General features: G+C 35.9%; 1 protein-coding gene across 3 annotated transcripts; it reads left to right on the plus strand.

Annotated features, from left to right (window-relative positions):
* The first annotated feature begins 297 nt into the window (after positions 1-297).
* On the plus strand, positions 298-12,932 carry LOC108724737 (synaptic vesicle glycoprotein 2B). Of its 3 annotated transcripts, none has more exons than XM_018451329.1 (12): positions 298-369; positions 4,816-5,101; positions 7,054-7,201; positions 7,267-7,447; positions 7,563-7,884; positions 7,961-8,119; positions 8,199-8,287; positions 8,362-8,526; positions 8,616-8,735; positions 8,908-9,128; positions 9,211-9,373; positions 9,461-12,932. In XM_018451329.1, exons 2-12 carry the CDS (start codon positions 4,832-4,834, stop codon positions 9,639-9,641), a joined length of 2,019 nt encoding a protein of 672 aa, XP_018306831.1. In that variant the 5' UTR covers positions 298-369; positions 4,816-4,831; the 3' UTR covers positions 9,642-12,932. The 3 variants fall into 3 exon arrangements, with proteins under 3 accessions (XP_018306831.1, XP_018306830.1, XP_018306833.1); XM_018451328.1 differs by lacking the exon at positions 298-369 and adding an exon at positions 4,460-4,725; XM_018451331.1 differs by lacking the exons at positions 298-369; positions 4,816-5,101 and adding an exon at positions 6,362-6,642.
* Positions 12,933-22,652: the final 9,720 nt, after the last annotated feature.

Genomic DNA, 22,652 nt, shown 5'->3' on the forward strand with positions numbered 1-22,652 from the left:
GCGTTCGATTGCGTTCGCACTTGTGCTGCCGACACGACGTATGCTGACGTATTGTAAGGACGGGAGTGCGGACGACTCTGTGACGGACGATCGACAGCAAAGTGTTGGGGTGGAGGTGCGCCGCGTCGCACGCTACTGAATTAAACAGTAGTCTCCTCTATCTCATTCTTGAGTTGGACTCCAAGTGCCGAAGTCCTCACCGTTACATCAATGGCAATACTCTTGATCGATAACCCGACGTTCTACGACAGTTAATCTCGGCGAGAGCTGGCGCGCCCGATTTTCTCCATCCCGGTGAAATCTGCAAGTAGAAAAACGGCATTATCATTGAGAAGGTGCAGTATTTCACGGCGACTTCCTATCAACCAGGTAGGTGATTTATGCATTGCGCGATAAGAGAGTCACGATAACCGGCTCTAATAATATTAATTCGCGCCCGACTGCGATGACGACGTATATACTATTTTTCTCGATTGTACTTTCTATATCTCTCCTCAATTTTTTTCTCTTTTATCTGCAAAGAGGAAAAAGACCAAATGACGTGACGCGCGAAAAGATAGACCGGCCTCGATAAGAGTTCGAATAAATGGAATAAGAAAGTAATAAATATTATGAGGGAGCCAAGTTTGAATCCCATGATTTTTTGCGCAATAAATTCTTTACAGTGTTTTAAAGATGTCTATTAGCATCAATAACATTAAATTACTTGTCAATTTAATTTGTGATATAACATACTCCAGCTTCCGTTTAAAACTGTTTCAAAACCGACGATCGGAGCGCAATTTATACTTGAACTAAAAATCGTAAAGCTCATTCTACAACTGTGTAAGTGTAATTGTAAGCGATTACAATTGTAAGAATTGAGTCACAGTCGAATATAAAGAGATTCGATCGTCATTGATCAATTTTTACAAATACAACCATTTATAATTACGCAATTATAGAAAAATATTTGTAAGATTACCAAGATCTGCTTTGACCGGATATGACCTTCTTTGCGTTGAATAAATGTTGTATTACATTTAGAAAGTTATCTTGGTATTTCATTAATGTTGTAATAGCGCTGAAAAATTGCGCTGACATCAATACCACAACTGCGCTACTTTGTAAAATCATTTGAACGCGAAGGCCTCAGTTAACAGATTTCCTCTTATTCCGATCCGATTATAAGCATTTCCTTTATAAGCAGCGTTAATTCCAATCAAAAGAAACGAGTTAGTAATTAATAGATACATGTTATTTTCTTGACAACCGGTTTTGCGCGATAATTGGAATAAACTCGCACTTGTGTCCAAGAATAAGCCTTATAAATCGTGTGTCTCGCTTCTCTCTACGCAACGCATCGCCATTTGGCTCGTGTTCATCGGTCGTACTTATCTATGCATATCGCGTTGATCCCACGTGCAGTGCATATGTGTCGACAGCATAATACGGCCGAATACGGTGATAATGAACATGCAATCGTACAAGTCCAGACAACTGCGCGTCGGCAAATATACGCAAGACCATCTCGTATTAATTAACTATGGAATATTTTTCTTGCCTCATTGACATCGTGATAAATTAACTTGTTGCAAATATAAATTGATACGTCATATCTCATAAAATTCTTAAAATTGCTATCTAGATTCCTGCAAGGCGAACGTCTTCGAAAGTTGTATTCCTGCAACATGAAATAATAAAATGTTGCGCTGGCATGTGTAATTATATACGTCACAGACAAATTTCTGGCATGCAATTCGGAGCCAATCTCCTTAGAAAACGTCGCAGGATGTCATTCATCATTCGTCGAGACTTGCAATTTGCAACGTCGAATATTTTAGCAAGTAGATATCTCGAATGAAATTTCTAAATAAACGCGTCCCAATATAAATCAGATGTCTGGTTTTGTTATTTGCATGTAAAATGCGTTGAGAATTTAAATACCAAAGAAAAATCGGCTTCTGAGAGACCAATAAGAGATCTGTTGCAATTATTAATGTTGTTAAATAAAAATCTAAGATACACATATTTTATTATATTGGCCCAATTTGAAATTTATAAACATTGACGCGCCCAAGTGAAATTTTTTTTAAGGTCAAATATGAAAAGATAGAATATTTAAATTATTATTGGCATTATATTGAAAAAACATTATTTAGCTGTAAATCATAAAACGTTTTATCTAAAATTATATCAAATCCAGAAAAGAATAATATAATGTTGAATCTATCTTTATTGGTACATCAAAAATGTGATTCAGCATTTCATAAATATTAGAAATATATATAATATTTTGTTATAAATATTTTTCAAATATTCTAAAGGGGGTGCATGACCCCTTTTCTGTGGATTCGCCAGTACTCTCAAAGCTAACACTTACATTTGATTCTACTTAATTATAAAAAAAAAACAATAAGATATATAGAAGTGTTTCAGACAAAACTTTTATATACTTTGTAACTGTGTATTTAAATTTTTCAAAAATCTAATATCCCTATTCCTCATTAAATTTTCAGGGGTTGTTTTATCCTTTAAGTCTCAAATTGAACCAATAAAAAAATATGTCTCTCAGATTATTTGTTTAATAACATATTTTAAAAAGAATCTAATCGGTTCCGGACAGTTGTGACAGTTCCTTATGAGTAAAGTATCTCTCCTATAAGAATCGCTCTCGTGTGTAAAGCCGAGTAAAGACAAAACGCTAATGTCTACCGATGACGGACGCTACTGTACGGTCGCATTTCAAAAATAACTAAGGGCGAGAAAATAGAGGACCGCGAAAAAGCGAGTCGCCGCACGGCCGTGACTGTCGACGACATTGGCGGTCGCGAGGTTGACACGTGCACGTGTATACACGCGGATGCACACACACACACTCAACTAGCGTATGCTTGTGTTCGCGTTCGCGCTCGTATTTCTACTGTGTTTGGAAAATGTGTACACGGGTTTACGCGCGCTACGGAACCGTGTAATCGGTTTCGGATCGATAAATCGTGTACGTATGCGGTCGCGCCCGTAACAAAGCGCCGACGCGTTTTGCGAAACGTTACTAATTATAAACTACATACGCAAAAATTCCCGGAAATTGGAATCCTGCGACGTTAACGCGTGCGAGCTCCGAAAGAGCTAATTGCGCCACGGAGATGGAAGAGTACAATTTTAACACCTTTTTTTGCGATCGTTGACGTAATAGAGCTTTTTGTTCCTCGTAGCTGGGAACCGTTGACGTAATATTGCACCTTTTCACGAGATAAAATTGATACGGGCGAGCATTTGTCGTTCCATGGTCAGCAAAGCGTTAACGAGAAACTTCCTATAATATGTATTATTTTTTATTACAATTTTCTTATATTATTTTTTTTCAAGACTATTTAGAATAGCTTTCTGTTTTTTTTTTTTGCATAAATTCTATCTACTTCTACATATTTTACAGTTTTCATCAAACTTTGTGTATTATACGTACTGAAAGCCGTGTAAAGTTCGATGCAGATCGATGAATTAGTATGTAAGGACACGCGAAAGAGAGAGAACTTTACGCGCGTTGTCGGCAAGTCTTGCACCAATTCCGGGAATTAGTCAGCCTTGGTAGGATACCCGACCTCCGCGTGTTTCAATGCGGGCTCACAAACGTTGAATTATAGCCACGAAAGTACAATAAGTGCACGCAAACGCTGCTCCGGTTGCTTTGTGACGACCGAGTAAGGTCAACATTAAGACTGTAGATCCACCGTAGAATCCGCAGAGTTTTCAAGAACACAATTTCGCATAAACTACCTGTAAAAAGTACGTGAAATTATTTACGAAAATATGTAAATCTATTTATAAAGCGATATTCGGACTAGTCTTTCTCAAACATTGTAATTCATTCTCCTGATTACTGTCGCGATATGTAAATATAACGTGCATTTCTCTTCCGCAGACTTAAATATGTAAATGTTCATTTATCGTTGGCTCGCAACCACGGACACAAAATAAAGTGACGAATGTTGAATATTTCACTTGTCACTGTGACGAATATCGTGCACAATGAACCTTGGTCAGTGAACCGCGTTTATAGACAGAGACGTGACGCATGCCTTTCTATAAGCACGTGCAGCGCATAACAAATCATACAACAGCAATGTATAATTCGAATATTACTATTAAGACATATCTACATTCAATCGGTACCATAAAAATGTTTAACAATGCTCGATCTAGTAAGATACAATTATAATATAATTATTAAATATATTTTTCAAGGATCGTTTTTTTACGCTCCGCCGAGTACGACGCAAAGTACCGTTTAATGTTATATCGATAGAGTCAGTCAAACGAAGCGTCGTGAATAGAAATAAAAAGCAGCCGCGAAAGTCACGATGACGCGCGCTGTATATATATGTATATAAAATAAAACAGCCTGTCTCTGTGCCTCTATCGAAGAAAATTAGCTTATTCTAGCAGCTTAAATCTAGCAAATTGCTTGCCGCTTCAAAACTTCCGGCTTTGTCTTTCAAATTTGTCAATATTGATTCAATGCTCCTACCTTTATCTCGGCTCGTTCATTTTATCTTATCTGCACTAATGCAAGAACACAACGTACCGAGAGGTAACCCTATCTTTCCGCCATAATTGTAGGTATTACGATTTCAAGTTCAGTTCGCCGAGAATATCTAGAATGGAGGTAGAGACGCATTATAGCAAAACTGCGATAGCCATTTGTCCTAAGAGACATGGGAAGTGTAATTATTGCGAGCAGTACCGGTAGGATATGTGAGAGGATGGGGATATTAACGAAGCATTCGCCGTTCAGCGCTCAGTCATTGTCTCATTATCCGTTAATCTCGCTTCCAGATGGTTTCTGGCAGTGATGCCCTCATCGGAGGAGGAAAGCCAGTGGCTTGTTGGCAGCGGGGGCGGCCTCGCACCCTCCGGCGGCAGTGCGACGAAAACGGGCGCCGGCGAGCGCGGCGTGAATACTAGATCCGGTCTCTACACCGAGGAGATGACGACGCAGCCGTCGAGCGTCGCCACGGCCGGCGTAAACTCGGCCTCGGCCGACTCCGCGGAGCATGATCTCATCGACTCCACCGCAGATGCGACCCTCTTGGCGCAGTTTCACGAAGACGCCATCAAGCAGGTGATGCCTTGTGGATGCAGCTTACGTTTCATTGCTTCGGAATGAAATCTTCGAATTCGGGAAACCTCCTTGTCTTCTGAAAAGACTCGTCATCGTTTCTTTTCTAACCCAGACAGCACACAATATTTATAAAATATTTACAAAATGTTTATAAATATTTATAAGGCTTATTTTAAATATTTTGTAAATATTTTTGTGGTCTTAGATTGCATAGATCATAAATATTTATTATAAACATTATGAAATATTTATTGTAAATAAATCTTGTAGTAAATGCAATGGAAATACTTAATAAGATATTATAATTCAAATAAAAAATACTTAACAGAGATATTTATTTATATTTATCATAAATATTATATTAAATATTTAGTCTTTTAATAATATTTCGAATAAAGCTTTATATAAAATATGTATGAAATATCTATATAACGTTTCAAAAAAATGAATATTAATAAATATTTATCATAAATATTCTGTGCTGTCCGGAAAATTATAGTCCTATCTGATAAAAACAGGAATATTTACAAAAATCCAATTCTGGCCAATTTGATACCCATACAGCACAGATCATTCCAGTATAAATATTGCAACGTTTCAGCAGTTAGAGAAAATATAGAGAAATTAAAGAGATGAAAAATAAAGAGGAAGAATGGAAAAAAAGAGGAGGATAGAGAAATTAGTAGATAAAGAGGAAGGAAAAGAGAAAGGGATAGTAACAAAAATGTTAGAAGAGAGTAGGATTTGCAATAACATTGCTAACATATTGCAGCAATGTTACTGCAAGCTTCTGTGCTGTACTGGCCAATTTAATACTGAAAGATGATTAATTACTTTAGTATTAAAAACACTGGACAATAATTGGTGTTTTGCAACGAGAAACACAATGATCATTTTATCTTTGTTTAACATTGATAAACAACAAGAATAGACATTTTTCAGCAAGGACACAGTGTAACGCAGTGATTCATTACATTCTTGTTTAACGTTGGCAAACAAGGATTTAATACACTGTGTCCTTGCTGGAGAAAATATAGTGTGTCTGATCTTGCTGGAAAACAGCTAGTTGCAGTCAGGTACCTTTAATCAAAATAAAGTATAGTTAATTACTACCTTCCAATCAGTATTAAATTTCTATAAGGATGACAGCAAATCTTTTAAACTCATAAAAATCAAATTACCGACTGCCTCTCGTCGCAATTACAGCGTATTTTCCCGACATAATTAACGCGTCATTATCTCTGTATTCACAAGTATCGATCACGTTGCTCGATCATCGTGATCGAGAGTTGCCACTCGATTGGCTTTGCCAACGTCGAGTACGATATAAAAATATACTAGGCGGAACAAAAACATAACCTAGACGAAATGGCGTCGTCGTTCGTTTATCCAAAGTGAATGATTTTGTTCTCGCGGGGTCGCGGATCTCTCTCTTTCTCTCTCTCCTTCTCTCTGCAAAAATGGGCGAAATCTTGGACGATTCGGTCGTCAAGGCAAAATACGTACCGCGCGAAGTACCGGGCTATTTGAAGGATTTTCCAGTAAATATTTTTTACTTGACGTTACGCATCGGAGGTTACATTCCACGGAACAACGAAAAACTACATACCTTAAACAATATTTATTAAAAACGGTCATATTATGATACATTTATTGTTTATTTGTAGTTCAAAAGGAGCATCTTTTTCAACTAGCACTTGAAGAATTATAGATCTGTCTTTTTATAGCTGAAATATTGTACACTCTTTGTTCTTAAACAGTGACATAAATAAGAAGGAAAGTTTTAGTGCAAACCAGTGCAACAGTAAAAAACATGATATGTGCATTCTATATTTTTATTCATAAATGTTTGATATGAAAATGTTAACTTTATAATATCATATAACTACAACACACATAATAAAACTTCTACTGTATAAAATTGTATCAAAAAATGGGATGTAATGTTACAGGCTGGGGTTGGTTATTTCCAACTATTCGCTGCTTTCTGCACGGGTTTGAGTCTGGCTGCCGATACTGTTGAAATTTTTGTTGTACCATACATACTGCCAAGCGCAGAGGTTGAACTTTGTATCGAGGACAACGAGAAGGGATGGCTTGGTGAGTTGTTGCTTTTGTGCAAACTTATTTTGTGATGCTGAACATAATATGACATAATTTTTTAGGAAATATTACTCTCGTTGGCCTTGCCCTGGGTGGATTATTTTGGGGTGGTCTAGGTGACAGACTAGGAAGACGCAGATCCCTCTTCTCGGCCATGTCTGTGCACTCTCTGTTCAGTGGTGTCGCAACATTTATGCCCACTTATGGCACTTTTATGACAGCTAGATTTTGCTCGGCTCTTGGGTAAGTAAATTTTTTTATTCATCGATTTAAATACATTCAATATTTTTTCAAGCAAGAACTAAAGTAATTATTTAAATATGGTTATTATATAGTGATTTAATTTATCATATTACAGAGTAGGAGGAGCTGTACCTCTAGCGTTCGTATATCTAGCAGAATGCTGTCCACGGTTAAGTAGAGGTCGTGTGACAGGTATACTCATGGCAGCATGTGCACTCGGTGGTGTCTACGCAGCACTCTTGGCTTGGGCAGTAGTACCCACGACGGGAGAAATGGTTGTCCTGGAGAATAAAGAACACTTCAGCGCTTGGCATCGTTTCTTGTTATTATGTTGTCTGCCGGCATTGTGTTCCACGTTCGGTCTTATCTTTCTACCAGAAAGTCCAAGGTATCTTATAGAAGCTGGTCGAGATGTAGAGGCAATGATGGTTTATCAGGTAAGGATGTGTAACAACGATGATAAAATTAATTATTTAGTATTTAATATTCAAATTTATTTAATTTATGTCTCAGAGGATATATAAGAAAAATAACGCCCGAAAAGGTGCAACAGGTGCTCAATATCAACTTTCTGAACTTGAACTCCCGACGAAAAGACCACGGGGCTTGGCACCACCATCCCCTAGCAATCACACTAGTGTTTTGGCAGACATAATATATTCAATCGAAATGGTAAATATTTCTGAAAGATATCTTATTATATAAAGATACGTCTTGACTATAAAATTTAATTCATTCTTTGTGCCCGTAGTTTTGGAATTCTTTCCTGGAATTATTTGCGACGCCTCATTTACGTGTGACTTTGGTACTGTTAATTATTTGGACCGCTGCTTCATTCAGGTAAGTTTTACAATTCGTTTTTAATTACTATTAATCAAGAATTTTATAAACTCACTCTATTTGTATTGTTCAAGTCTTTACGGTCTTATGATATGGTGTCCCGAATATCTGAAACTTTTGCGAGCGATGGAATACAAGACTCATACTAAACGCTGGTATAGAGAGGAGTACAATGGTACAACATTTACTGGTTCTTGGGAAAATCTTCAGTACAAAGATTCTACATTTTCGAACTGCAAGTACGGATATTATTTCGAAATATGTACCAATGTGAAAAACGAACAAATATTTTTTTTTTTTATATAAATTAATTTCTAAATGTTTACAGATTTACTAAAATGATATTCAGCCATGTCGATTTTGACAATTGTACCTTCCAATCGGTAGAATTCAGTAGCATTAAGTCTAGCAAAACCCACTTTAGAGACAGTGTTATTATATATTCAAAGTAAGTAACATCACTTATACTATATTCTAAATCTATATACATTCTAAATTTTTAAATAAATGTTTATATTCATCAATATAAACATAAAGTACGGAATTATTAGTTTGATTTGTTATACGGATAAAGTACGGAGATATATATATATATATATATATATACTACTTTGTTACAGATTTGTCGACACAGATTTGTCTGCACAAGTTTTCACCAGATGTAAATTGGAAAATAACACGGAGCTGAGTTTAAGCGGGTCCTGTCCAACTCTCGATCTCGATTATAATATTTATATCGAAGAGGCATTACATGCTCATCTTGTTGCTCAATTGGCTTTTGTACCTGCTGCTGCGCTAGCAGGTTTGGCACTTACCGTTCTTCAGCGGCCAAAACTAATTGGTTAGTTATTAAATTTCTTTGAAAATAGCAAGCGAAAAATTTCAACTTTTAACTCATTTATAACATTTATTCTCTTTTATAGGTCTCTCGCTTTTTTTCTCTTCCGTTGTTGCATTATGTCTGATATTAATTCGCCAAAACGGTTCGGCAGTTCTTGGTTTCGAAGGTGGTTTCACAGCTCTTTTTGCCGTTGGATGGACATCATTAACTTTGGTGACAGTCGAGAGCTTCCCCACACACTTAAGGTAAAGAAATAAAAATCTGTAGGATATTACAAGAAAAAAAATTGGAAATTATTTTGAAAGAAAGTATGTATTAATATGTTTCTATAGATGTACTGGTTTTGGACTCATAGCAGCAGCTATAAGAATATCAGGTCTGATAGGAGTTACAACATATCAGACATTGGTGGGTACGCCACTAATCGCGCCTGCATTAATGACTGCGCTGGCATTATTGATTGCCAGTGTTATAACTTTTAAATTGCCTCATACTCATACTGTCTTCTTGTAAACTTTCCATCAATAGAAAAGACTATCAGCAATACTGGTATAGCTGAAACTGAAAACTTCGTTGTCACATACGAAACAAGCTTGTACGGTACTCTATCACTGACGAATGAATTTTCAGAAAGAATAATCTCAAATGCGTCAAAGACGTAGAGAAGAAGAAGACGTGCTATTCTTTATTCTTCATCCTTAGGACTTATTCGAAAAAACGATGTTCAAAACATGTCAATAATTCATTGATCAAAAAGAGAAATTTTTTTAGAATATGAGACTTTGTATAAAGTAACATATCCTAAGTAATAATGAAGCACTATTGTCTTTCGAGACACTTACATATTTGAAGCGCACAGAACGTTCACAGCGACTTTAATTTGCTAACGCAGAATAACTTGGACTTCGCAGATACTTGGATCAACTCTTGTATCCTATTGCTTATGAAATGTGAACATTCGCTATATGCGAATGATATGCTAATGTGCGATTAAAATTTAAAAAAAAGTGATGCCAAGATTGGCTGACGCGGACGTTTCCGTGCGTATAATAATCACTCTGAAACTAACATAATTACTTTGCTACTTTACATTTGACGATATATAAATCGTTATGCAAGTATATTGAGCAAAGGATATACACGTACGTGCAACTATTTTAATAAGGCTCATGCCATGAAACGTGTCAATTTTAATAGAGGATGTACTGTCATCCACATAATGATATATCGTATACATTAAGAAACATTAATTAGAGATATATTGGCAATGCAGTTTGATATCTCAATTATTATTCCAAATACAACGCTTATAAAATTCATAGCTGTTCTTACTTTCAATCTATAGATTAAATAATATCAATACATGATGTGTGAAACTTGGATATATTCCAATATATTTCGCTGAAGGTATCTATTCGCTCAGATTCAATCACACAAGACACTACATGAATATCCGCATACAGATCAATTATAATAATGCAACAAATCATTTTATATGTTTTTATGCAAGAAGAGAAATGATATTTTTATTTCATGCGCAGGAAACATTCCTATGAAAGGAAAATAATCGGACGATTATATGTTCAATACTTCCGCTTTTTTTATCAATTTATTAGCATGCACTAGATTTACCAACTAGATGCTAGAATGCTAATTCGATAAATGAGGAAGAAAGAGAGAAAGAGAGAGTGGAGAGGAGAGGCACACGCATGATTCATGTAATGTAAAAAAAACGCTGCCGTATGAAATCTCAATATCTAGATGCAAATTTTCGAACGAGAAGAAAAGATAGAGAAGATTCAGCTTCGTAGCGTAAAAGCCCAAGATCTATCATCTTCAACGTTAATCGTCTTCTAACTTACAATTACATATATATATGAACGTGTGCGTCTGACTTTCTAGTAACGTGTATATTAAAACGTAGAACGTTATTTTCTACAAGAACCAGGATCGCACGTCTTGACATGAATATATATAAAATGTAATCTGTGTAATATATGTTGACTTGATAAAACTTTGTTAAAGTTTTACCTCTACCGACAACAGACAACAAATAACGCATAACACTGTGCAAGTTGAAAAGAACATAAAGAAAGTTTGTTGAGAAAGGGAAACAACTTAATATCTAGGCAATAAGAATGTAAGAAAGTCCGATACGGATTGAGTCTCGCCTACCAGAATTAAAAAAATATACTTCATGAAATCTTGGAAGAGTTCGTCAAGACGGAGAGAATGTCGGCAGATTTAATAAGATAAATGTTTACGTCCCATCACGGTTAGTGAGTTTTTTTTCATATCAGACTGTTGAAATTAATATATATACTTATACATATATATGTACACAAGAGATTAATATTCAGGCCAATCCGGGCCGAGGTTTATGAACGTCTCGTCGAGGGAAGTAGAAAGAGACTATTACGAATATGTCCGACACGAACGTAATTATACATTCCAGCGATTGTCCTGGGAATGATTTCATCTTCTTTCGATGAAAATCCTAACGGAAATCATTTGTTTCTGCTTAAGGAAATCGCAATTCGTCGTAACGTGAAGCGAGTTGTGTCGGTGCCGCAATTGCGATTACATCGATTTATGTGACAATGAATCACGAGGATTATGATACATCTGAACAAAAGATTCTAATTCGAGTGCGAAATTTAAGTATACTTACGAAACTTATCGTCGGGACCATACGACGTTCTTATTAGCTCCTTTTTATATTGGACATTAATCAAAATACAATAATATTGAGGTAACATATCGATGCCGACACACACGCAACCCCACATAATTAATTCTGCTACAACATTCGAGTCTTATCATCACACCCGTAGAGATATATATATATATTACATTTTACTCGACATATCATATTTATGAACAAGCATTCTAGATTTGTAGGCCTTAGTCGAATTATTGACTAGAAACACACGTAGGCAAAATACGTAAAGACGATCGTGCGAGATGACTCTCGAGTAAAGTAGACTGATCGAGTTAGAGGGTCTGCCGAGGCACTATTTTCCTATCTTATGTTTCTTTAGCGATTATGTTTAGCTAATATATATAGCGTATATAAATTTTTTGTTTTACACAACGAGATTATCAACTGATTAAGTGATAAGAGAGGAGATGCAATACTCGTGTAATCTGGTCAAACGTACGTTTTACTGTTAAATACAATTACTCGACTCAATTTTACTAATATTAAATGTAATTATTTATTGTCATCACCGAGAATATTGTATACATATCACGCTATTCAGACTGGAATTAACGATCAGTTGGTAATCACTGTTTTACAGAGAGACTGCTTCTTACTGTTAAAATTGAAAAATTTAATTAGTTAAGATCTTTTACATAGCCGATGATGACACGAGACATTGTACAATATATCATTTCTATTTTAGAGTTTTCGTTTGGTCATACTTTCGACTGATCGCACAACTTTTAATCCTTATGATACAGGAACGGAATGGACTTTCTACGATAAGTCATTTCTTAACTTTAAGTCTTAGGCTATAAGAAATTGATCAATCATAATCGATTATTCTTCTTACATTCGACTGCGATTAGTTAATTTCTTATAATTAAAAATTTAAAACTTAAGTAATACCTTATTGTAGAAAATCTAGAAACGATACTTCGAGGCGAGATTTTTACGTGAGAGTGTAAGGAATATGTGAATAAGTGATAAGAGATAAATGTTTTTTAAAAACTGTTATTATAAAATTCTTATATCTATATCGAGATTAATTACCAAATTTATAGAATTATTTATTTTTGACAAATGCATGAAATTATACATTACGCAATATTTATTGTACATTATCGGTCGTATCGATGATTTATGTTGGACAAATGTAAGAAAAGACATTTTAGTATATGTTCTATATATTATTTTGCATACGATAGAATAAGCAATCAATTTTGCACTCTTTTTTTTCCTCTTCTCGAGTTTTCTTATTTAAAATTCTGTACAATTTATTAAAATTCTACTTCACAAAAAAGAAACTACTATTCGAAAGAGATTTATACGGATAAATACATTTTTTAAAATTACAACGCCAATTAATGATATAAATCAAATTTTATTTATAGAATTGAAATTAACGTTGCATCTTTTCTGGCCTGCTGAGCTGTATATTTACGGAATATGAATATTGCTTTCTGCACTGAGCTTTCGAAAGTGCTAGGAAATCTTTTATCGCAATAATTAAAACATTAGGTTTTTTAGCGGCAAGTTATTTTATATTTCGGAAAATAATCCAAGAGAAGATGTACATTATCTTTAAGATTTCGAGAAGAATTGCGCGTTTTACACCATGTAGGGAGGCAATTAATTTATTTATACTGCTAGTGGAAGTCCGCGACTTTAATGCGAGTTCTTCTATTTACGATTATTCATCGGTTAACTCATTTGTATATAGTTCTTATAAAGGTAGCTCTAGTATAATTTCAATGCCGATCAAATAGTTATCTTAGCCACTAACGAAGTGGCGCATCGAAATCGTTTTAGCGTTATCGTTTTGCTCGTCGTTTGCAGAAGACTGAGCGAGAACGACATTACGATAATCCTTCAAGTAATAATTTCACCAGTGAGTCCAGCGCTCATGATTTTTATAAATTGTATAAATTATCATTCTTCTGCGAGAAAGTAGATACTTTGTGCAACGCTTCGAACGAGAACAATTGTAAGCACTTTAATGTATATTATATATCTAATATTACATTAATATGTTATATAAAAATTATATACATATAGGTATAATATTAATATCTTGTATACACACTGAAAAAAAAGATTGGCTGACAGCAAATTAGATGGTAAAATATGGCATAGCATTTTTAATTGGTTGCAGCAGTCAATTTTTGATTGTGTTAGTCTATCCTATAATGACATTGTAGAACGCAACCAAAAATTGGCTGCTGCAGCCAATTAAAAATATTATGCCATATTTTACTATCTAATTTGCTGCTGCAGCCAATCTTTTTTTCAGTGCATGAATATATATTATATATAATATATAATGTATATTCTTTAAGAGAAAGAGAGAGGTGCGCTTTGCTCAGAATGTACTTTCGAGCTACATACGTTTTTACGCTCTTAAAATCACAAGTCCACAGATATATAAATAGCGATCATTTTATAAATCCTGTTCTTTCAAGATCGTTTAATGGCGAGGTAGCGAAGCGAGATCGTGGGAATGCGGAGAAACGTTTTCGTAAAGTTCGTAATTTTTACGAATGGCGTGTACTGTGTACTTGCAAGTAAATTTCGATTTTCTCGAGACTGAAACGACGGCGGCGTTGGGCGTGGCGAACAAGTTTCGAGAGTCCGTTTACACTTTGATCTCGACGTATAATTTTCGTACGATAAAAGTCGCGAGTTGTAACGGTATTTAATAAGATTCAACTGCGAAATGTACGAATGGCATTAATGAGAATTTTATTAAATCGAAAACCGTCTATTTTATACGCCCTTCGATGTTCCGAATCCTTTATTCAATTCCTCCCAATATTTTAATAAGAAAAAAGAAACTGTAATTAAGATTAAAGTTTTTGTAACCAGTAGAAAGTTAAAAAGTTGTATTATATAATAGAAGTGTCAGACTGTAAAATTATTTGAGACACATTAAGAAAGACATCGATTATTTCTTGTAATTAATAATAATTACAATTAGTCAATAATAAAACAGGATTGATTTACGTATTGTTTACGTTTAGTTTACACAAATCTTTTTCATGTAGGCAATACAAGCAATGTAAAATATGTCAATTATTATAAATTAGATAATACAAAAGAAGTAATTAAATTTTATGATTGTTAATATATCTGACTTTAGTGTTGAAGTGAAGTATAAACTTAGTACAATCTTATGCAATGATAAAAAACATTATTGATTTTGATGAGTCATAGATTATCTACATAAACATCATTTAAAACATAGGTTTACATCATTTACATCGTGTATCACGTAAATGTAGCTTAATTATATTTCCCATAAACCTGTAATAAAATTTTGACCACAATAAATAATACAGAGAACTGATTTATCGACTGAAAAGCGATCTACTTGTTCGGCAGTAATTCATTGACCGTAAATGACTACTTTATCTACAATATCCTATACATGTATCCTAAAATATATTTATCCGTGTTCCAGATAGGATAACGGAATATTTCAACACGATAATTATACATAATTTAGCTATGTATATACATGCATACATTATATGTGTATTTATAATTATCAGTGTCTCTTCATATATATATCTTCAGACACACGAGATTATTTCCGACAACCGCGTGATCTATATTTTCCGCTCGCTCTCGCTTCATTATAGCTTATCGCGTAATAAATCTCTCAAGCGACATAACGTCAATTAGTTTAATAATATACATTAAAATTCCTGGCAAATTCTGATGCGCACGCGCACGCATGACATCCTTTCTATTCCGCCGTATGCTAACCTTGAGCTTGACCCTGGACATATCTTCCCGCGCACCTCCTCTCGTCATCGCCTTGGATTATGTGTCGGAGGATGATCCATGTTGAACGAGTCCTGACCTAACCTATTCTAGGCTATGTCTCTGTCCTCCCATACAGACAAAGCCTAGGAGAGGCTAAACCAAGTTACTCGGTTCTCCTTCCGCGCTGAACCTTCTCGCTTTCTTTTTTTTTTCTCTTTGTCTGGTCCGCTCCTTTTTCAGCCTCCTTCCCACGGTAGTTTCCGCTTGCCTGCAGCAATTATCCTGGCTGTCATATAATAATAATTAAAATAGCGCCCGAATATATATTTAGAATGATATAATTTTAATAAAGCCAACTACGCAGAGGTTTTTGAACAATAAATCTTTTTATACTTAAATTTCTATCTTGTTGTGTTAGTGATTGTCCAACGTTGCACGAATTATTATTGCTATTGAGAATTTCGAGTCACGAAGCATCATCGCTCGAAGTATACGAGATTCGAGAATGAACCGGGATTTCAAAGAAAGTCTAAAAAGAAATCGCCGTACAGAATCCATTAAGTATTCTCTCAGTGTCTTTAACATTTAAATTACAGTATTATATGTACATACATTATAAAGCTAACCTTGGTAACGAAGTGACAAGAAAACAACCTGAAGAACTTGGATGAGGCATAGACGAGCGATTAAACTGGATATAATCCTTTACTATGTTTTTAATTATTGTTGTCATATAATATATAATAGCTGCGAAATCAAAAAGAAATAACTACTAAAATAAATTTCTTTTTTATATCACAAATATAATAATCGCAACGATAAAAGAAACTATTTAAAATCCTTTTCAATTTTCTTGATTATATTTTAACTTTTTAATTAAAGGAATAGAATTTAAGTTTAGTAGAATAGAATTTATTATATCATTAGAGAGGTTTACAAAATGTTTAACTTGACAGCAACGTTAAATAAAAAAATTGGAGAGCTTGATAGACGCGCGAAACGTTGAGAGAAGAAGGGGGAGGAAAAAAGTTAAAAAAAAAAAAACACGTCGATTTAACAGTACCGCGCGTATCCTTTTACGAAGAGTCATTTTTGCGACGGTGGTCCGACCGACCGGCACAAAGAAAGCGTGTCACGCCTAAAAATACGCGGGGCACGCAGGCAGGTAGACGTGGAAAGGTCGTAGGGAGCCGGGACGGAATATGGAAAGAAGAAAAAGGAGAGAAAACAGACAAGAGGAATTGCACAAGAGATGGCGATTTGGTATTCAAATCGTCGGACGAGGGATGGGAGGGGGGCGCGCCTGCTTCTGTTCTCTTTCTCTTTCTTTTGTACAGGACACTTTTTCGTTTATCCTAAACGTGCAATAAAATATAAAATTAAAATGTGCGGAATGTAATATAACACACGAAAAGAGAATAAATTTGCTGAAGTTTGAATTCTAAGAATTTAGCTAAATATAGATCTGAAAATAATTTCGTTGGGTCATCAAAATAATGATATAGGACGCTCAAACTGGTTGCTAGAATATCAAAATTTTTTAGCATTGCTCATTATGCTTGAGATTCCAATAAAATTACTTTCAGATCTAGTTAAATTTTTAGATACTTCAGCAAAATCGATAAGACGTGTCTTCTGAGAAGATGTTCAAGAACGTGGAGAAACCGAATGGTGAACGAATATGAGAGAAATCGATGTTAATTAATAACATTATAATATCCAAATTTTTAGTTCTATATAAGACAGTTATCGCGAAATCAAGCTAAACGTTTCTTCCACGTCTACCAGATATAGAGAGCGTTCTTATTTTATCCCTCGCTATTCGTTTCTTGCATTTTTCGTTCCTAGTATCTCCCCGTTCTTATCTTCACGTTATCGCGTAAATAAATATTTTTGGGTCCCCTTGCACTTTCTAAAGTTGCCGCCGTTATGTAAACGTTCGACTTATCCTCAGGTAAGCGCATCCAAGGTCTCTTCTCCGCTACGATGGCTCCGTGATTGTATCAGCATGTTGAAACGCCAGTTTATAACTTGAAAGTGGAGGGAATTAATAATCGTACGTAACTTACGCTGCTCTCTCTCTCTCTCTCTCTCTCTCTCTCTACAATCTCAAATGTCGAATACAAGAATCGCGAACAGTACAACGAAATCGGAAGAATTCAACGTCCACGCGAACGTCGCACTGATACACTCAGAAGGCGGCAACGATGTCATTCCTAGATGATGACAAACCACAGACAAGCCGTAGTTTCCCATACTCGTGATTTTTACGTTTTGTTATCGAGACGTTGTGGTTTACGATCCTCCGTCATAGTCATCGTCGCCGATGACGAAAGTCCATTCCGCTGCACTTATCTGACAATCCTCTGATATGCACATGTACGCACTCTTCTCAAATAAAAAAGACACACTACGCGACGTAAGGCCAGAAGCACAGATTTTTACATGACGCATAAGAAAATCAACTAATTGCAGTCTTTTATATTTCATAAAAAGAAAAAAGATGAAGGACTTTGGATTTATTCATTTTCTTATACATTTATATGCGTTATGCAAGATCGACTCTGCGTTCCCGCTTTAAGGATCTATCCAGATAAACTTGCATAAACGTATAATTAAAGGAAATTATCCAATCATATTGCTATTAAAGTCGCACGTAAAATATGATTGTATAATTTTCTTTACGCATATATTTATTATGCAGCTATGTAGGTTGATTTGAATAGATTCTAAAGGATCAAAAGGAGACGTTCGATTCGGCGCGCCGGAGAGTCGAATCGTCAGAGAGACTTTGATGCCCGCACGTGCGATGTCTCGCGTATCTCGGTGGCAGCCTCATCGACAGGGACGATTACATAAACGGAAGCACTCCGGCGCGGCACGCGTGTAATTTCCGGGAGCCTCACTTTCTCTCCGGTGCCGTCCTGCTTGTAAAACCCGCGGACGTGAACTAGAAGAGGACGATTGCGATCACGAGGGAAACTGCCTTGCGTTAGCTCCGTTTCGCCACTACTCCGCAACAACGAGATTAGAAGAAATAAGCGGAACACACGTCCTTCCTGCTGTGGTACCACACTCGCGGTGACTGCGGAAAAACCGACCACGACGTCGTCAGCGTGATTACCAGCCGATCGTTCGCGAGGTCGCGATCGATCCCCACCGCGACGACGGTGGCGGCGACGGTGATCTCGCGACGTCCTTGCGGAACCTCTCGTGACGATCCGCCTCTTCGAAGCGAGCGGGACCAGACGGGATGATTCCGCTCGAGCCGTCCTCTCGATTCCATAGATCCTCGTCGATCGTTCTTTATCCCAAGAAACATCGAATCAAGAGAAAGTCAAAATGACTTCTTTATTTTGACGTCATGAAAGTCAAAACGATCTTTGGTTACAGAATTTGACTGTTTCGACGTTAAGAATTAAAACAAATTTTCATATTTATATTATTAACATCTCAGATTGATGTGGTTAATGTCCGAACGTTTCGGCGCACAGTCACATCTGAGATAATTAAATTTAAAAAATTAGGAACATGTATTATATTCATAACATCTAACTTTGACTGATTATTGGCGCGTTCTTTATATTTATTTATATAAAATAAAGTTATTTTGATTTTTTTATTGATTCTTGTGTGTACCTTGGAATGGTTCATCCATGCATACGTTCAGCAGACAAAACAGATCAGTGATCGAGCACTCGGTGATTCTTTATTATGATTGGTTGCGTTTAATAGAGAAAGCAGTTTTGCGACTGTTGTAAAATTCTTTAATAAAACTGGTTAATATACATTTATATCCAGTGAGGAACTAAAGGTTGCAAGAGCAACCATATTAAAAAAATTACAACAGTTACAAAGCTGCTTTGTCTGCTGAACGCAGCCATTGATTCCTTAATCTATCGGAGAACTCAAAGCAAGTCTCAACCATATTAAATAATCATTAAGCTCACAAATCCGTTTTGTCTGCTGAACACGTCCTGCATATCTTAACCACTCGCGATACTCAATTAACGCGATCATCCCCGAATTGTCACGTGGTGGACTGACTTATGCGCGCGAAAAACGAAGTGTAACGTGGGATTGCGTGTATTCTGTCTGTCTTCGCGCGTACGTGGCCAGCGTGCGTATCGGCCGCGTAAACGGAATACCCCGATGATGACGACGACGACGACGACGACGATGACACACACGGTATGCACAACTCACCGGTAAGCCGCGTGCACACCCACTAACCACTATAACCGACGGACTAACCGCGGGAAGCTAAAATGCGCGTTCGCTCACTCGCTCGCTCGCGACGTTTATATATATATATATATATATATATATGTGCGGTAAACTATACGTGAGAGAGCGGCGAGCAACAGCAGCATCTTTCGATGGCGAACCGTCTCTGGAGGTGGAGAGAACTCAAGAAGGAGAAGGGAGTTCGTATACTTCTCCTATAAGAGAGCCGGTCTCCTTCTCTCTCTCTTTCGTTTTACACACCTCGTCCACGTCGTCCCTCCATGTCTCGTCATGGATTCGTGGAGAGATCGGGCTCTCCGGTGGCTTTCGGCCGCTTTTGGCCGACTTCTCTCACGAAATTAATCGAAACACACGCATGCACGCACACGCGTGCACATTGTAGCGAGGAAGATCGCACGAAGCGGTACAACTCGGTGTGTAACCGCAGCTCTTTACAAATTGCACCTTACAAATTACACGGGCGACGTCGCAAGGAAAAACGAGAAGACGAGGAGTACGCGAGAATCAATCAGCTTTTAAAATACACCGGCCAATCGTTCTCTTGATCTTTTCCTCCTTTCCAATGGAAATCAACGTGGATATATATGGACGTTCAATATCAGTAGAATTTCGGTGTTTGTAATCTTCAAACGTAGATATTGAAAATCACCATTAGAGATATCACAAAAATTTTAATCTCTTCGAATATAATGTCTTCGATCAGTGTATCTATTCATCCTTAAACGACGTCTAAAATGAGTTTTAAGGCGTAAAGTTTTAAACCTTAAACCGTAAGAAATTGACCAATCACAGTCGAATGTGAGGAGAACAATCGACTATGATTGATCAATTTCTTACAATTTAAAACTTAAAGCTTAAATTTTACGCCTTAAAATCTTATTGTAGACATCGCTTTACAGAGGTTCAATAATGGAAGGTGGTGTGATTAATTTTTTATTTTAATAACACAAATTGTAAGAATACTAAACAGCAGTGCTTTTAATATTCAAAATTGAAAATAATAATTAATCACTGCCTTCCATCAAATCCAAAGTGGTTTGCACCTTTACATAAATTAATACTGGAAAGTGGTGATTAATTATATATATTTTAAAAGCACTCTAACACAAATTACAAAAACATTGAACAGCAGTGCTTTTAATATTCAAAATGACTAATTATAATCACTACCTTCCAGTATTATATTTTTATAAATTATTTATTTGAAGTATTAAAATCACTGTTGTTCAATGTTTTTAATACTTGAAATAAATAATTATAATCACTATCTTTCAATATATTAAATTGGTTTTCTGTAAAAGCAATTTATAATCTGAACGATAATTAAAGTTTCAGCTATATATGCGAATTATCTTTCCGCGTAAGTAATCTATATGTATATTGACAAGATGAACGCAATATCTGCGGTTTGCCTTTATTTCTTTTTTGCTCGTTTCTACTTACGTTTTTAACCTCGATTTCATAAAGAGTCGTAAGATTGAAAAAAGGACTTTCGTCACGGATTTTTCTTCTTTTTTTTCGTTCAGCATTACAGTTTCTCGTCTACATGGCGCCGGTTTCGGTTTCCACTTTGCGTAGGGGTAACGTCCGTCACGCACCAGACATTTTTTTATTCGCTACATTGTATCTAAAGTATACCTGGCATATCTTTCATCGACGAGTTTCGACGAAGGTCGCACGCACCACGCGAATTACCCGGGAACCACGATACGGCTAATGCACGCGTCCTTCATAGCGGTAGCTTTCGGAGTAAGTAATTCGTGAGATACTCGGATGGAACCATGTATTTGAGATATGTCGCAAATTACGAAAACTACGATTTAGAAATGTAGCATGTAGTTGATAATTTATATGGAAACGCTTCAACCGTGTATTTAAAGTGAAATTTTATTAATTACTTGAGTGAATTAAGGAGAATGGCTGGAATTTATGATGTTCGCTCCAAATATCATTCACGAATAAAAAGTACTGAATCGGATTACTTTTAATTGAATAAGAAATTTAACCTAAATAAGATCGCCAGCACACTGAGAGAAAGAATTTTGTTAATTTAACAAGCCACCAGTACCTTTAACAAGTGATCTGTAAATATGTCTGTCTATCTTAAAAATAGGTTAGGTACTTTTATATAGTTTGCTTCTATCACTAATAATTGGTTGTATTGCTATACAAAATTGATTTGTTGTGATTGCAACTAGTCTGCTATACAACCAATTATTAGTGATAGAAGCAAACTATATAAAAATACCTAACCTATTTTTAAGATAGACTTTAGGATCGTTTATCATACAAATCATAAATGATCGTGAGGTCTTAAGTCGTAGGAAACTGACCAATCGCAGTCAAATATAGGGAGACTACTTGACTAGAATTGGTCAATTTCTTACAATTTGAGACCCTACAACTGTCTACGGCTTCTATGTATACATATATGAACCTTCTATTTGCTAGCGATACTATTGATTATTTGTTTTACATTGACGAATGAGAAATAATTAATTTGCAATAGTAACTAATCGATCGTTTTCTTAACAAATATCACATTTGTTTTCCTTTGATTAGTTCCTATAACAAAATCATTTCTTCCAGAGCAGGTACAATGAAACCAATGCTTAGCCAATACTACGACTGTCAACTGACGGCAAAGGTTCTGTCAATCAGTACTGGACTATCTCTGGCTAAAATGACCTGGGTTAATATCATCTGCCAGTATTGGGCCCAATTTATCATCTACACTGAAAAAAAAGATTGGTTGCTGCAGCAAATTAAATGGTAAAATATGGCATAGCATTTTTAATTGGCTG

Source organism: Mycetomoellerius zeteki, unplaced genomic scaffold, assembly GCF_001594055.1.
Source record: "Mycetomoellerius zeteki isolate Tzet28-1 unplaced genomic scaffold, Tzet1.0 scaffold31, whole genome shotgun sequence".
NCBI classification, from domain to species: Eukaryota; Metazoa; Arthropoda; class Insecta; order Hymenoptera; family Formicidae; genus Mycetomoellerius; species Mycetomoellerius zeteki.